The following is a 14,845-nucleotide window of genomic DNA, read 5'->3' as shown; positions in this document are numbered from 1 at the left end:
CCAAATGCTTGTAGCAATCCCCCGCTGCTGTGACAACCAAAACTATGCCCAGACATTGCCAAATGTTCCTGGGGGTGAGAAGGTTGTAAAGGGTCTCCCAGCTGAGAACCTTGCCTTAGAACCACAAGGACCCTAGTTGCAGCTCCAACCCTTGGATGCCAGCCCAGTTCCCGGCTTTAGATGCAGAGTGAGCCCACCTACACCAAGGTCAGATGGTAGGTGAACAGCTTACTGCAAAGTGGAGCAGCCACCCAGACTACTTCCTCTTGGGACTAAGTGAGGAGTCTCTCAAATCATGAATTCATCTGCGACTCATCCTGGAAAGCTGCTTAGAAGCCTCTAATCACCTTTTGGGGTCTTGTTCCTTTAAGTCAACTACCAAAACAAAGTGAAACTACTATGATGGCAAAAATGTTGCAATCCTTCCAAAACGAAGCAGCAAAAAATATCCAATGGCTTAAAATGGTACATAAAGAATCTCGTGGGGGAAAAATAAACAGAAACTGAAACTGAAGGTCATCACAATCTTTTTTCTAAAATACAGCTTAACATATATATTAACATATATTTTTAAATTCCTGAACTGATGTTGTATTTTATTAATTTACTTGATTTCCTATTTTTCATCACACTACTTAGTAACTTCATCTCTGTTCATTTGGTATTAAATATAGGCATCCTTGTATGTTAACCTCAGGTAAATTGCTCAAATTATAGTTTAGCTAATCTCTAAAAGTTAATGATCCCACTTGCTTCATGAGTGGGGCAGGATCATAAAATAGAAAAACACCAGAACAGTGTGGTGGTTAAGAATAGCTCCATCACTTCCAAGAGACAAGGTACTCTTTAAACCAGTCTCTCATTTTAAAAATAGGGAGTATGATAGTACCTATTTGCCATTAGGTTTGTTATAAGGACTTATAACCTAGGGGTGCAAAACTCTCAGGACAGTGTTTGGTGTATAGTAAGAGTTCAATCAGCAGCAGATAATCCTTTTGTTATAAAAGATTATCATTTGCATGGTCATAATTAAAAATGATCATGAATAATCAATCAATACCTTCATTTTTTCACTCTCACCAGAATACCATGCCTCTAACAATCCAATAAGTTAGAAGTGAGAACTGGAGGAAGAAGCAGTATTCTCTGCAAAACAAGACAGTATTCTTCATAAATGCTACATTTTCTTTTTATTAAAAAGGAAAAGGAAGCAAGAGTAGCTAGTTCCCTTACTCAAGCCTTAACACCTTGTTTATCTTGTCAGGGTAATGGAACCAAGGTTTGCGATGTGGATAGGACACCAGTCATTTCCCCATCTTGTTTTATTACCCATGGGATGGTTCCATCTTGTAGCCTACATAGAACATACTGTCCTGGAAACAAGGAATGAGTCTGACATTTCACTGGGACAAAAGACTCCTCTCACAGCTAACAATATTCATGGGTCAGGAGTGGATCTCAAAGTAATTTCTCTTTCCCCAAGTACTCATTCATTAAGAACTTGCTGATATAATTTTCACCCAATGTGTGTTGATGGAGGACCACAACCTGCCAAGAACTCTGCAAGAAGCTGGAGGTATCTTGATGACTACAGTTGGGGCACTCACAGAGATTAGCCATGGAGTGAGGCCAACATTCAGTAAAAGGATGCAGAATTTCAAACTGAGCCAAGAAACAGTTCTTTAAAAGTATAAAACCTCCCCCCAGCCTGCAATGTCAGCAAAGACTTCCCTGAGTAAGTGACACAAGAACTGAGTGGAAATCTCTTGGAACCACATTCCCAGATTCCTTTTGTGGCAGGTCTGGTTAGATCCTGCCAATGAGAGGCACCTGTGTGAAATCTAGAGCTCTCTCCCAGGACTTTAATCTTAATCAACAGCATGATGTAAGAGCATTGGGAGGAGGGGGAAAGGGGAACCATCAGCAGAGAAGATGCCTGACTAGACATTTCTGGTTATGAGATCATGGCACTCTCTCCTTTCTCTTGGTCTCCTACAGTTGTCCTGATTCTTCATCATTCCTAATCTGGTTCCACGGACCAGATACTGGGGCTCTGGATATCCTTGCCATAAACTCCTTTTTGCTCAAGGTAGTCAGAATTAGCTTTTACTATTTGCATCCACCAAGCAATTTGCTTCTAGTAATACACGATGTTGCTCTCCATTATGCATGTCTATCTCCCCAACCACACTGTCAGGTTCCTGAGAACTGGAGAATGTCTTATTTCCCTTTGAGCCTCTACGATGTAGAGTACTGACTGCCTGGCACATAAGAAACACTCAGTAAATGCAAAAAGAATACAATTTTCCATATGTTCAAAAAATAAGTGATTTGCCAATAATAAATATAAAAGTGCAACTGGATGTTTAAACACCAAGCAAGAGCTCAGTTCAGTTAAAAAGTCCTCCATAACTTACACCAACTTTACACTAACATGGAAATCTCTACGTTCTAGAATCATCTCCTCAGATACTGATTTTTGATAAACTTCATGAAGAAACCCAGTATGCTAATAACCATACTCCTGTAGCATCCTTGCCTCTGAGCTTATCATTATTTAGAATTTTCACTGCCATACTTCCAAAATGGCAGACTAAAGCTGCTAAAGTAGGCAAGTCCATAGACGCCACCCCAGAAGCCAATTCCACTCACCTCTCCCTGCCCTTTCCAACCCACAGGGCAATCCATGAAGCCACATAGGCAGCTAGTGAACTTGGCTTCCAGAGAAATCACCATCTGTTTTTCTACTAATAAATAAAGTACCTCTGCTCTATAAAATGGGACTGAAACCTAGAATGAAAATGGAGATAGAATTTTTGTCCAATTTAATGGCTTTTTAAAAATTTCTTAGGTAGTAAGTTTATGTTGCATGAGCTACGTAACAGTCTGAGTTTGATCTGGTTCAAATAATGCTACCACGTCCTATAATCCTGGGCACTATACACTTTCCAAATGCACACTGTCATCAAGGTTTTATGACATTTCCTACAAAAACTCAATAGCCAGATAGCACTTCATCAGCTGAAGTCTGAATTCAGGTATGAGAACAGAATACAAAGGCTGCAGCTTAAAAACTGTACTGCTCCTCTGACTTCAGCATCACAGCCATAAGAGGATACTCTACTGAACAATTTTCATACCTGTACATTTTTGTCCCTTACTAAAAGAACTCCATGGCTGGGAATTATGGAGTAGAGCCAAAAGTATGGCAGTAAAACCAAAATCCATGCTCAATGACTGCTCTTTTCCTACAAAACCTTGCTCAGAGATACTCCGTCACCTGGTTCTCTGTTTATTCAACTTCACTTCCTTCTTCAAGTAACAAAATGCTCTGAGCACTGTGTTCATGCCTGCTGCCTAATCATGTGACCTATTCACGTGGCTTATGGAGGACACAAGATTTCTGAGACCCAGGACTCTAAAGGCAAGACTGTCAGATACGAGGTGCAAGCCTAGCTTCGCCAGGTTAAACATGGCTATGAAAGGAGCATACCCATTTCTATTGGCATCAAAACACAGTGCTGGTTGCCAAAGAGTCTATAAGAAAGAAATATTAAGTAATACTACATGTCTGACATTGACATAAGTTTATTATTTCTTCCATGCCAACACACCCTAATCCAAAGCTTATGCTGTTCCAATCCAGGCCTGCCCTAAAACAGCCAATTATGCTGAATGTGGTCAAAACTCGAAGGAGTCTCCAGTCCCAAAGACAATGTTTCATTGGCCCATTAGCTTCTGTATTAGTTTCACATTTTGAGTTGGTTTCTGAATTGTGTGCATTACTTCTTTGGGGATTATCTCTCCTTTACATGGCAGGTATAATAGAACTCCTTCCCCCACACTAGGTTGTCAGTGGTATTATTTCCTTCTCAAATGGATTGGTTAACACTCAGTGAAAAAAAAAAAAACCCTGAAGCTAAAGAACTGCTCTGAATACACATGAAATATTTCCTAATCCGTTATCTACATGGTTTAAATAAGTGGGATTATAATCATGTTCCCAAAGGAGCCATAATATACCATTGGCTTTGTTCTAGAACTTCCAAACTAGTCCCACACCTTTGAGCCTTGCTTTTGGAGCAAAGTATAAAATTTTGCAAAATGTGCACATCAGAAATGTCATTTGTCACTTTTGCATTGAAAGTACCTTCCCAAATTCTTTACCAAGAACATCAATGTCATTTATTCCTCAAGAGTCAGAGCACTTAGTCTCAACTCCTTGTAAAACAAGCAATTGTGATGTTCTTCATTGATTGACACCTGGTATCATCATAAAACTTGAGGTCCAAAGGAAAATGAGGCTTATTCTCTCAACTTGTTATAACCACTTTATTCTATTTTCTCAAAGACAAAAAACCAAAAAACTTGCATCTAGGTTGCATGACCTTGGGCAAGCCTACCATAGGCTTCAGTGTCCTTCAGTTTCCTGGGGTTAATAACTATACACGCCTCAAAGGATTATGGTAAAAAAAATAAGTAAACATTGCATATAATGAGCATAGCAAAGTATCCAGCATACAGTGTTCAACGTAAGTTCAATAAATGTCAGCTTTCATCATTATTCACTGCTGGGGATTTTAAATGAAAAGTTTTCTTTTGAATCCTTAGTACCTGCCCCAAGAATTGCCATTCTGTCTCTCTGTTAGTCCTATCTGCCCTTGATAGCCCCATTGATTCAAGGGTCCTTGGTCACATCTTCTGAGCTCTCTTCTATATGTCTGTACCAATTAGCTGGAGCTGCAAAGGGAAGATCAAACTACCAGAGCCTTGTCTGTAAAGATTTCAACAGAAATGAATTAATAATATGATCCATCAGATCACCAATACCCTGAGAGTGAGGATGGAAGCCACAGGGGCTGGGGGTTGCTTCAGGGGCATGTGACTTATATAGCAGCACAGGGAAGGCCCCATGCTCAGAAGAGCCCTGGGCTTGGTTTCATGCTCATCCAGAAATTCTCAATAAAGTGTGAATGATTTTCATTTTGCAAAATTATGTAGGTGGTTACTATGACTGGAGAGTTTTGATCAGACTGATATAAACTGTTTCATGCTTTAAAAGGCCTACTCCAGCTTTTATGTTCAGAACAGCCTATAGGAAAGGTACGGGTGGAATAGAAAAACGGCTAGGATGTTGCTGGTATAAACAGGGTGGGAGATGATAGTGGCAAATAACACCAGAAGGAGGGGCCAATTAGAGTTCATTTGTCAGCAGCTATAGCCTGGGTGCCCAGCAACATGCCTGTTTATGGCAGCGTCCCAGCCAGCTGGCTCCTTCTGCCCACCACCGGTTCCTACCCAGTTTCCATGCTGGTAGAAAACGGGAATTAAAAAAAAAAAAAAAAATCAGGGTGGATTCCCCAAATCTGGATCCCTTACAACAGAGAAAATGAGCTGCTGAGGGAAAAAAGGAAAGAAGGGCCCTAGCTAGATCAAGCGTCTTCTGTGTTAGGTGACTGTAGTCGGGAACTTATTATATATTGTCTCATTGATTCCAGTTAAGTAATAGAGGTAAACAATAGTCATCACTCACACACACACACACACACACACACACACACACAAAATCAGTATGGGTTCAACAAGAGTAAGATGTACTAAAACATACATAAATAAAAAATGCATCTAAAATAACTTAACGACCCGCAGAATACATTGCTCAACTCTCCATAAGGAAAAAAATAACTAACTTTTCAGACTTGTAATTATTAGACGTATATCTAAATTTGTAAAATTATCTCTATATTTAAGCTGGAAAATATAGAAACAATCATCACTATTTAGTTTTCAGGTAATCAAATAGAAAATTCATCAGGCTATGCTAAAAACGGCATGATACAACAAACTGTAAGTTAAATACCAGTAAGTGAAAAGTTTATACTTCCTAATCTAAAACTTTAAAAAAAATAGTTTCTTCTCTTCCATGTGCTCAAAAATTTCTCTGAAATGACAGAACGTGGATGATTCCAATTCCCAAGCTAAAGAGCTTATGTCAGCTACTCACCTTCTTCTGAAGAACATTGATTTTTCTTTCCTTCACTTCTAACATATCCTTCATGTCTCGAATCTCTCCGGCCAATGTCCCCTTCTCTTCCGTGAGGTCCTGCAGCTGTTTTGTTTTTTTATTGAGAAAAGATTCTTTCTCCTCCAGTCGTAACCTCAGCGCATCTACCTGAAGTCAGGAAAAAGAAAGAAGGGGGCAGTTTTACACAGTGGTCATCAGTAACCATCAGTCATGCCCTGGGAGGGAGTGGGACAGCAGTGTGCCTTTTCAGCACAGCATGGTCGTACCATTGCTCATGCTCATCTCAATGCCATGTGTTTTAACAGCCTGTATTTACCTTAAAGTCCCATTGTGTGTGTATCTGAACAGTGATGCTTTTTTTAAAATCAAAAGTTTTTATGAAATAGTAGTATATCTCCCTGTTATGAACCCTAAGCTGGAAAACAAAGCACATTGATAATCCATTGTGCAGGGAGGGTACAACCTTGCTCAGGCTCTGCAGCATCCTCCAAGAATATGGAGAACACAATGAGCCATGCCACAGACATCTGGAAGAACAAGACTGACAAGTAGAGAAACACTCATGAATTAGAAAAATACAGGTTGCCAAGAGGAAGGAAATGCTATGGAAATGACCATTCTCCAGTGTTATGAAAGACTGCTTTCCAAATATTAAAGAAACAAAAAAGATACAAAAAATCCTATTTCTACCTTAGCTCAAAAATTAGATTATTACAATTCCTGCTTTTCAAATTCAGTAATAAAATGAGGAAACATAAGCTTTATTTTTCACACTTAATATTCCAAAGACCAAGTGCAAAAAAAGTTTATGTGGGTAATGTGAGATTTGGGGGTGATGGGAGAATTTAATCCTCACCCTCCATACCAGAAATTTGATGGATAGTAGCTACAGCAACAATCAAGAAATAGTGAGTTGGCTAACTGAACATAATGAAAACAAACAAAATAATAAAAATTAAATTATGTTTGGGGGAAAAAAAAAGAAGAAGAAGTAGTAGTAGTGAGGCAAGCTTGCTACTTAGAGATACCAAAATAACCAGGCAAAAAGAGTTAAAATAGGTTGTCTTGGGGAAGAAGAAATGGGATAGGGGTAAGTAGGGGTCTGCTGCATCTCATCACAAGTCTTGTTGAGCATTTGTCTATTATACTACCAGCAAATAAAATTTGGACCAAAAAAAAAAAAAAAAAAAAAGACAAAAATGTTAAAAAGAAAAAAGAGGCAGGAATACCATAATAAGCCAAAATAAATAGATATATAAATTCTATCAGGACACAGATTCAAAAGGCAAGTTGGCACATTGGAAAAGACACTTTGGTTTTAGGCTGGGTTCTGTTTCTACCTAGCTATGAGAATTAAGACAAATAACTCCCCTACCAGCCCTCCAGCCTCAGTTTCCCTATCTATAGAACAAAAAGGTTGGAACCCCCTAAGTGTCTGACATTTTTTTATGTTAAAGGCAAGAATCAGTCTTAGGTAGAATACATCAGGAAAGAATGATGATATTAGAAATAAAGTTATCAGGGGCGCCTGGGTGGCTCAGTTAGTTAAAGCCTCTGCCTTCAGCTCAGGTCATGATCTCAGGGTCCTGGGATCGAGCCCCACATTAGGGCTTTCTGCTTAGCAGGGAGCCTGCTTCCTTCTCTCTCTCTGCCTATTTGTGATTTGTCACTGTCAAATAAATAAATAAAATATTTTTTTAAAAATTAAAAATTTTTTTAAAAAGAAATAAAATTATCAGAGTAGAAACTCCCTTTTTTACCTCTTTCCAAGAAAGAAGCACTAAAGTTGTGTTTCTAAAGGTCAAGGGTGATGGGAGGTTGATGAGTAGAGAGTTTTTCCAGTTTTTGTCCTAGAAAGGAGGTCCCAGCAAGGGAAGGGGTGAAACAAATGCTTGAAGCCCGGTTGGTAGAAGGACCCTGGCCACATTATGAGACAAGATGGACATTCTGTGACCACACAAGGTGAAAACAGCAGATTCCTTAAACATCTGATGGCCATGCCTCTTCTTAGATAAGAACCATAAAAATCTAGATGCTGGGAAGTGAAGGGGATATAGCCACTACTATAATCTGGAGTGCCATCTTTTATGTATAAACTAAAAATTGCATTTCTTTTTTTTTTTTTTTTTTTTTTTTGCCAGATAGGATGAAACTCCAAAGAGATGTTATTCTAGTTTGGTAGATGGAGAGGACTTGAAACAAAGTTAGGTCATTTGAGAATCCAGGATGCTTAAGCTTTAGTGCAGCTGGCGTGAATTTTCATTTAGTCAAGGGAAGATCCCTAGGACATGAATATCCCCTTCACTTCCCAGCCCCTAGATTTCTATGGCCCTTACATAAGAAGAGGCATGGCCATCAGAGGTTTAAGGAATCTGCTGTAGTGGCTAGAAGAGGTTACATTCAATTGTAGAGACTTCCCACAGGCTGACCAGGACTCAGTGTGAATCTGAGAAGAAACTGTGGTCCCATTAGTCCTGCATTCTAGCTGTCAAAAATGGATGGTCTATATCTAGAGTAGAGGAAACACTCAACATTCAAAACTAGATATAAATAAATTACAACATGGGAGGTAGTAAATTGTGCTGGAGAGAGTTTAGAAAAAGACACTCTGGGGGCGCCTGGGTGGCTCAGTGGGTTAAAGCCTCTGCCTTCAGCTCGGGTCATGATCCCAGAGTCCTGGGATCAAGCCCCGCATCAGGCTCTCTGCTCAGCAGGGAGCCTGCTTCCCCCTCTCTCTGCCTGCCTCTCTGCCTACTTGTGATCTCTCTCTCTCTCTGTCAAATAAATAAATAAATAAATAAAAGAAAAAGACACTCTGTAATGATAAATAATATGCTTAACATTTACTGTGCCTTCTTGCCACAAGTGATCTATTAATGTCCTGCCACATCTTTCTGAGCCTAGAAGAGACACAACCCTAGGTGTAAGAATATTTCTCCAGGAGTAAGATAGAGAGTAAGGATGGCCACAATCAACACACTGCTCATAATACCCAAACTCTAAATGGTAGGAAACAGCCTGTGCCAGCTAAGGTTTTCTGTTTGGGAATTTATTTTCTATGCGCCCAAATGCATTTATTAGTTTCAAAGGAATTTTAATCATGACCTTCAATCACTTCAGCCTACCCTTATAGCTTTGCAGTCTCTTAGAATCAAGACATGAGGTTTAAGGGTCTATTTTTTAAAAAATAAAACTTTGACCTGAACTGCATCCAATTCTAAACCAACATTAGCCCAGTTTGCAGTAAGCAAATATGACATCATTTCTAAAAATCAAATTTTAACTTCCAGATGGTGCAAAACCCCAAGCAGGCACACAGGCCTCCTGATACACAGAAGTTTAAATACAGGGAAGATCAGGAAAGAAAGAATACAGTCAATTAAAAATTTGAATATGTATTTCCAAATTGGGTTCTCCTCACAAATGTCTGGACTTCACTCAACAGTGTACATCATTTATAAAAGAATCAGAAAAGCCTTGACGGTTAGATTATATTCCAACATCAGGTAGAGACATAAAAGTTAAAATGTTTGGGAATATGAAATACCTTTCTCTGCCTCTTCACTCAACACCAAATAATTTTAAGGGCCTTGACTCTCTCTCTCTTAAACTTTGGCAGTTGACTCAATAATAAAACTTGGCAAGGCAAAGAGCACCATCATTTCCCAGAAAACAAAAGAAAATTAGAACTATATGATATAGTCAGCACACAAAGACCCATAGGCTGAATTTCCAATTTTTACATATGACTTAACCACATGGGAACTAGTCACCTAAAGTTAAAACTAGGACAATCCTTTCATTTAAGGAGAATTACTCATTTCCTTCTGATCCAGTTGTGTGTGTGTGTGTGTGTGTGTGTGTGTGTGTGTGTGTGTGTGTGTAAGAGCTTGTAACTTATGAAAATTTAACCTTTTATCCGGCAGTATAAAAAATGAAATATTTGTTATCACTTCAGCTCCAGGTACTAACTTGAAAGAAAAGGACCATGGTAATAAAATAGGCAAAAATTGCCAAAATCAGAGTTAAATATTATTAATCTTTATGTCAGCACCCAGGAATTATAAGCAGTTCCAATGGTGAGGTATGTTTCTAGAAGTGCTATACATAAGCTTCCCGACCTTTCTGCTGTATTTTGCATAGGCTTCGGAAACAGTTTCAATGTTGTGACCAAACACTAAGTGCTACTTGATGTGCCATAAATAATTTTTAAAAAATCAAACGTAAAATGACTACAGCACAACTTGAGAAAATTAAAAAAAAATTTAAAACCCTTGAGAGGGGAAAGGAGCCACTTGAAAATTTTTGCAGATTAAATACAACTTACTTGACAACACTTCAGGAATTGAATAAACACACTATCACAAAGAACAATTTTAAAAGAAAATGAAACTGGAACACTCACAAAACTCCCAATATAGTTTTATTTCACATTCAAAATTTCGTTTGTTTGTTTTTCCTAATAGCAGACTTGGATTAAGGGTATATTTGAATTTGATTCAACTTGCAATCATTCAAATGGGGAGAAAGTTTCAAGTTGAAAGTATGTATAATGTACACAGCCTCCAAAGACCCAAACACTAAAAATAACCTAAAATCGAAAACTTGCTATTGTGGTAACCACTAGTTCTCACTCACATCCAATTCTCCTTTCCTTCCTGAACCCAGGGAAGATCTCCCTTCCCAGCCCCTTGCAGCAAGATGGGGGTATGTGTTTTATTCATGAAATGTAAGCAGAAGGGACATATGTCACTTCCTGTCCATCCATCCCCACATTCTTTCCCTTACTCAAAGATCTTGAAAGCTACATTTTCCAGATGGTAGAGCTGTAAGATGGTAGAACCCCCATAAATCTGGATCCAAGTGACCATGAGAAGCAGGGTCACTCCCTACCTTCTGTTGCTCTAATCCTCAACCCTCAACATGGGCTGGATTTACAGTATCATGTGTCAAACTACTCAGAAATTATTATAATTTCCACTGGTTTTGCTAAGGAGTGGGTACATTAAAACTAGAAAGGTCTTAGAAATTGCTACAAACCTAAAAGAAAAAGGGCCATTATTCCTCCCTTTACTCCTTCTATGTGTAGGACCTCAAAATCTATTTTCCCCTAGCCTTTCACCCCAAATTCAAAGAAGGGGGGGTAAAGACAGAAAGCAAGGACAGAACTAAATGGAGCAAGTAGCGGAACCCTGGGGAGTGGACACTAAGGTCAAATGTCAAGATCTTGGGAACAGAGAGAAAAAGATCAAAGAGGAAGAATACTCTGAAGCACATTGGTTTGAACTTCCATTTGTATAGTAAAGTGACCCAAGTGGACAACTCTGTTTTGCAAAAGTCTCTGCATTGCAAATATATATGTTCAAGACGCCCATGGTAATGGCCACGGACTTACCCATAGGCCTTCCAAATTTCAGGAACACAGTAAGGTGTTAGAAGCAAAATGAGGATGATAACAATACCTCCTTCATCAAGTTATTTTGAAGATTAAATTAAATTAAATGTAATGCACTTAGCACAGTGCCTGGCACCTAGAAACACTCAATAAATCTTCGCTATTGTTATTATACTCTTCTGCTTTCTACAACTACTAACTCAGTGATTTATATACTGTAGGAATGCAATAAAGATTGCTAATCAGCAGCCCTCAGGAAAAGTGGAGACTCAGCAAATAAGATTTTGTGCTCTGACAAGTAGCCTGGTGTTATATTGTCTGTCATTTACTTTAAAATATTTCAGCATACACTGTATAGTGTGTGTGTGTGTGTGTGTGTGTAGGGGCTTAAGGGTGGGTGGGTGGATGGGTGTATTTCCCAACTGGAAATAAATTCTCTAGGGGTAGTTAATTAGCCTATGAAAGACTTTAATTAAAAGCTGGCATGCCATAGTCAGCTACCAAAAGTTCCAAGATACTCTTTATATTTGATGAACACCTGAAATCTGGTCAATTAACATAATTGATGTGTGAGGAGTGATTTTTCCTTGGTGATGTGAGTGGTGTTTGAGATGTGTAGATTGGCTAGAAATGCTACACAAGTACTCCTACTCTCCTAGGAACAAGATTTGAGATGGTTTGTCCAATGTAGATATGATGTAAGCCACATCTGTAATTTTAAATTTTCTAGTAGCCCTGTAAAAAAAATAATAAAAATAAACAGGTAAGATCACTTTTAATAATGTATTTAATTTGGCCCACTATATCCAAAACATTATTTGACCTGTAATCAATATGAAAAATATTAATGAGGCATTTTACATTCTTTTTTCTTCAAAATCCAACATGTATTTTACCCTTTCAACATATCTCAATTAGGACAAGCCACAATCCAGGTGTTCAATAGCCACATATGGCTCATAGCTATCACTTTGGACAGTGCAAGTCTATGACTAGTAAGCACAAAAGTTTCAACCTTTAGATTTCAATATCCCCTGCATAAAAATGCTTTAGGGTGGATTCTGGCCCAAACAAGGTTGGCTGAGCTCTACCCAGAAAATATCATCGCATCATTGAGCCAGCTAGTAAACCATTTTTGGCCTCAAAAGGATGGACAGCAGGAACTTGAAGGAGCACTTTGAGAGGTTGTGAAGTACTACATAAAGGCAAGGTCATGGGGCATGAATCCTACAGTCTTCCTTGTCTAACCATCCCTGATCTTTGTCAAAGAGAACCACATAACTGTCAATGACCTAACTGGTTGGTGATTCTGTTAGCACAGTCTTTCTGGAGTCTTGTTGAAGAGAAGAATTTAGAATAATCATTGCTTTTTAAAAACTCTTTTTATACCAATCCTAATTATAGCAAAAGTTACCTTTCAGAAAAATGTCCTTCAGCAGCTGTACCATCAAACACCAGCTATATAGATGAGGTTATGTCTATCTCTTACACTATGCTTGGTTGGGTTATGCCCTTCTACTCTTGGATTTCTGCGGCTATTTTGATTTCAGATTTTTCCTCTCTCTAGGAGTTTTTAAAAAAATATATAACTAGAATACACATTCATTTAATAAATATTAAGAATCAATTTTGTACTAGGCATTGTTCTAGCTTAGACATACAACTTTTTAATAAGGCCATCAGGTCTATGACTTATTGAATGAACCATATATTGGTAAAGTTGGAGGTGAGGTAGAGAAAACAATGATTATGTCAATATCATCAGTAAACACAATTTTTAGAGTAAGTGGGAAGTAATACAAATATAAAATCTAAAAGCTTACATAAAATACTTATAAAAATGGAATGACAAAAGGCTGATTTGTGAATATTTGTGTTTATTGGTGAAAATGTATATGTTTGTGCTTGTATGCACACAAAATTATAAAATTCATGATTTAGCAAATATCAGCTATTGTAAATCAAACCTGGAAAGATACTTTGGTATTCAGTAAAATGGTATATTTAACCAATAGTTGCTCTTTACTGTGCAATCTTAGAACACTAAATGGTCTTCACTGATCTTTATGAACAGATGATGTATTTTCTCTTTTAAAAAATTATTTTCTAGCTCTGTCCATCAAAGAGGCTTCTTTAAGAAAGGAGAGTCTGGGTGACTCAGTCAGCTGAGCATCTGCCTTTGGCTCAGATCATGATCCTGGGGTCCTGGGATCGAGTCCCAGACTGGGTTTCCTGTTTAGCAGGGAGTCTGCTTCTCCCTTTGCCCCTTACTCCACTCATGCTTCTCCCTCTCTCTCACTCTGTTTCTTTCTCTAATAAATAAATAAATAAATAATCTTAAAACAAAAACAGATTAGAAAAAGTGACTACTTCTGTGTCAATGAATACCTAACCAAAATGCTCAGACCGTGGTCTTTAAAAACCGTATCTCACTAAAAGAAATCGGTTTCATGGTAGAAATGATTAATTTTAGATTTGTAGCAAGAAACATACAAGGTAAATATAGTGTACTTTGTTGAACCAGAAAGCATGGAAATTATTAAAGGCCAAATAGTCTTTTTATTGGTCATGAATGGGACAATTGGATGCTGTTATACGAATAGACAGGAGGCAGGAATGGAGTCTGGGGACAGGTAGAGAGCTACAGCAGTCAACCAGAGGAGAGACAGTAGCTGCCACAACCAGGATGGAGGTGATAGAGAGGAAGACCTAGGCTGTACTTGAGACATATTTTGAGATACAATCAGAAGGCAGCTGGCAGAACTAAGGGTTTATATGTATAGGGATGAAAGGAAGGAAGGAATCAAAAATAATTCCTGGCTGAAGAAACTCTTTGGATAATGCAACTATTGCCTGTGCAGGGAAAGATTAGGGAGAATCAGACTTAGGGGTGGGAAAACAAGAGTCTGAGATTAAGTTACACATAGTTTGAGAAGCAAGGAAGCATCCAAAAGGTAAATGGTTATATAATTTGGAAGACCCTGACACAACAGACCTGAACTACAGTCTAATTTATGTATGGATAAGCAGTCCTGTACTTTTATTTATATTCCTCCCAAAGACTAATTAGGACATCTACTATCCATTTAAAATTAACTCCCACTTAAAAGCAGCAGTTTGAAATCAAGTTAATAAACACTTGTAAAAAGATGACATCAATACCACTGAAAACCAAGAGATATCCCTTTCCTAAAAAGATTCCTTGTTTTTTATCTTTATTTTTAAGGTCTCTCTTCTCCACACAGTTATGAGTAGCAAGAGATTTGGTCATTTCTATTATGCCTTTAAGCTCCTCAAGGGGAATGTCAATGATGTATTTACTGTCATATTGCTCACTCAGTCAGTAGATTGATAATGACTGGGAATAATTGGACTACATGGTTCTGCTTCTGTGGACTGGCTTACCTTTAGCAATCAAAAGCTTA

The 14,845-nt window shown here is 38.2% G+C and overlaps 1 protein-coding gene across 1 annotated transcript in view; it reads right to left on the bottom strand.

The window, feature by feature from the left end:
- The window catches only part of ERC2 (ELKS/RAB6-interacting/CAST family member 2), a 937,761-nt gene that overhangs the window by 543,500 nt on the left and 379,416 nt on the right, over window positions 1-14,845 (bottom strand). Inside the window, exon 9 of the mRNA XM_047691669.1 lies at window positions 6,005-6,172. Within this exon, the coding sequence (XP_047547625.1) occupies window positions 6,005-6,172 (168 nt within the window). The remainder of the gene's footprint in view (window positions 1-6,004; window positions 6,173-14,845) is intronic.

This window comes from Lutra lutra, chromosome 1 (genome assembly GCF_902655055.1).
Source record: "Lutra lutra chromosome 1, mLutLut1.2, whole genome shotgun sequence".
Lineage (NCBI taxonomy): Eukaryota > Metazoa > Chordata > Mammalia > Carnivora > Mustelidae > Lutra > Lutra lutra.
Note: the sequence above shows the minus strand (reverse complement) of the source record. Positions and strands in the feature narration are given on the sequence as shown.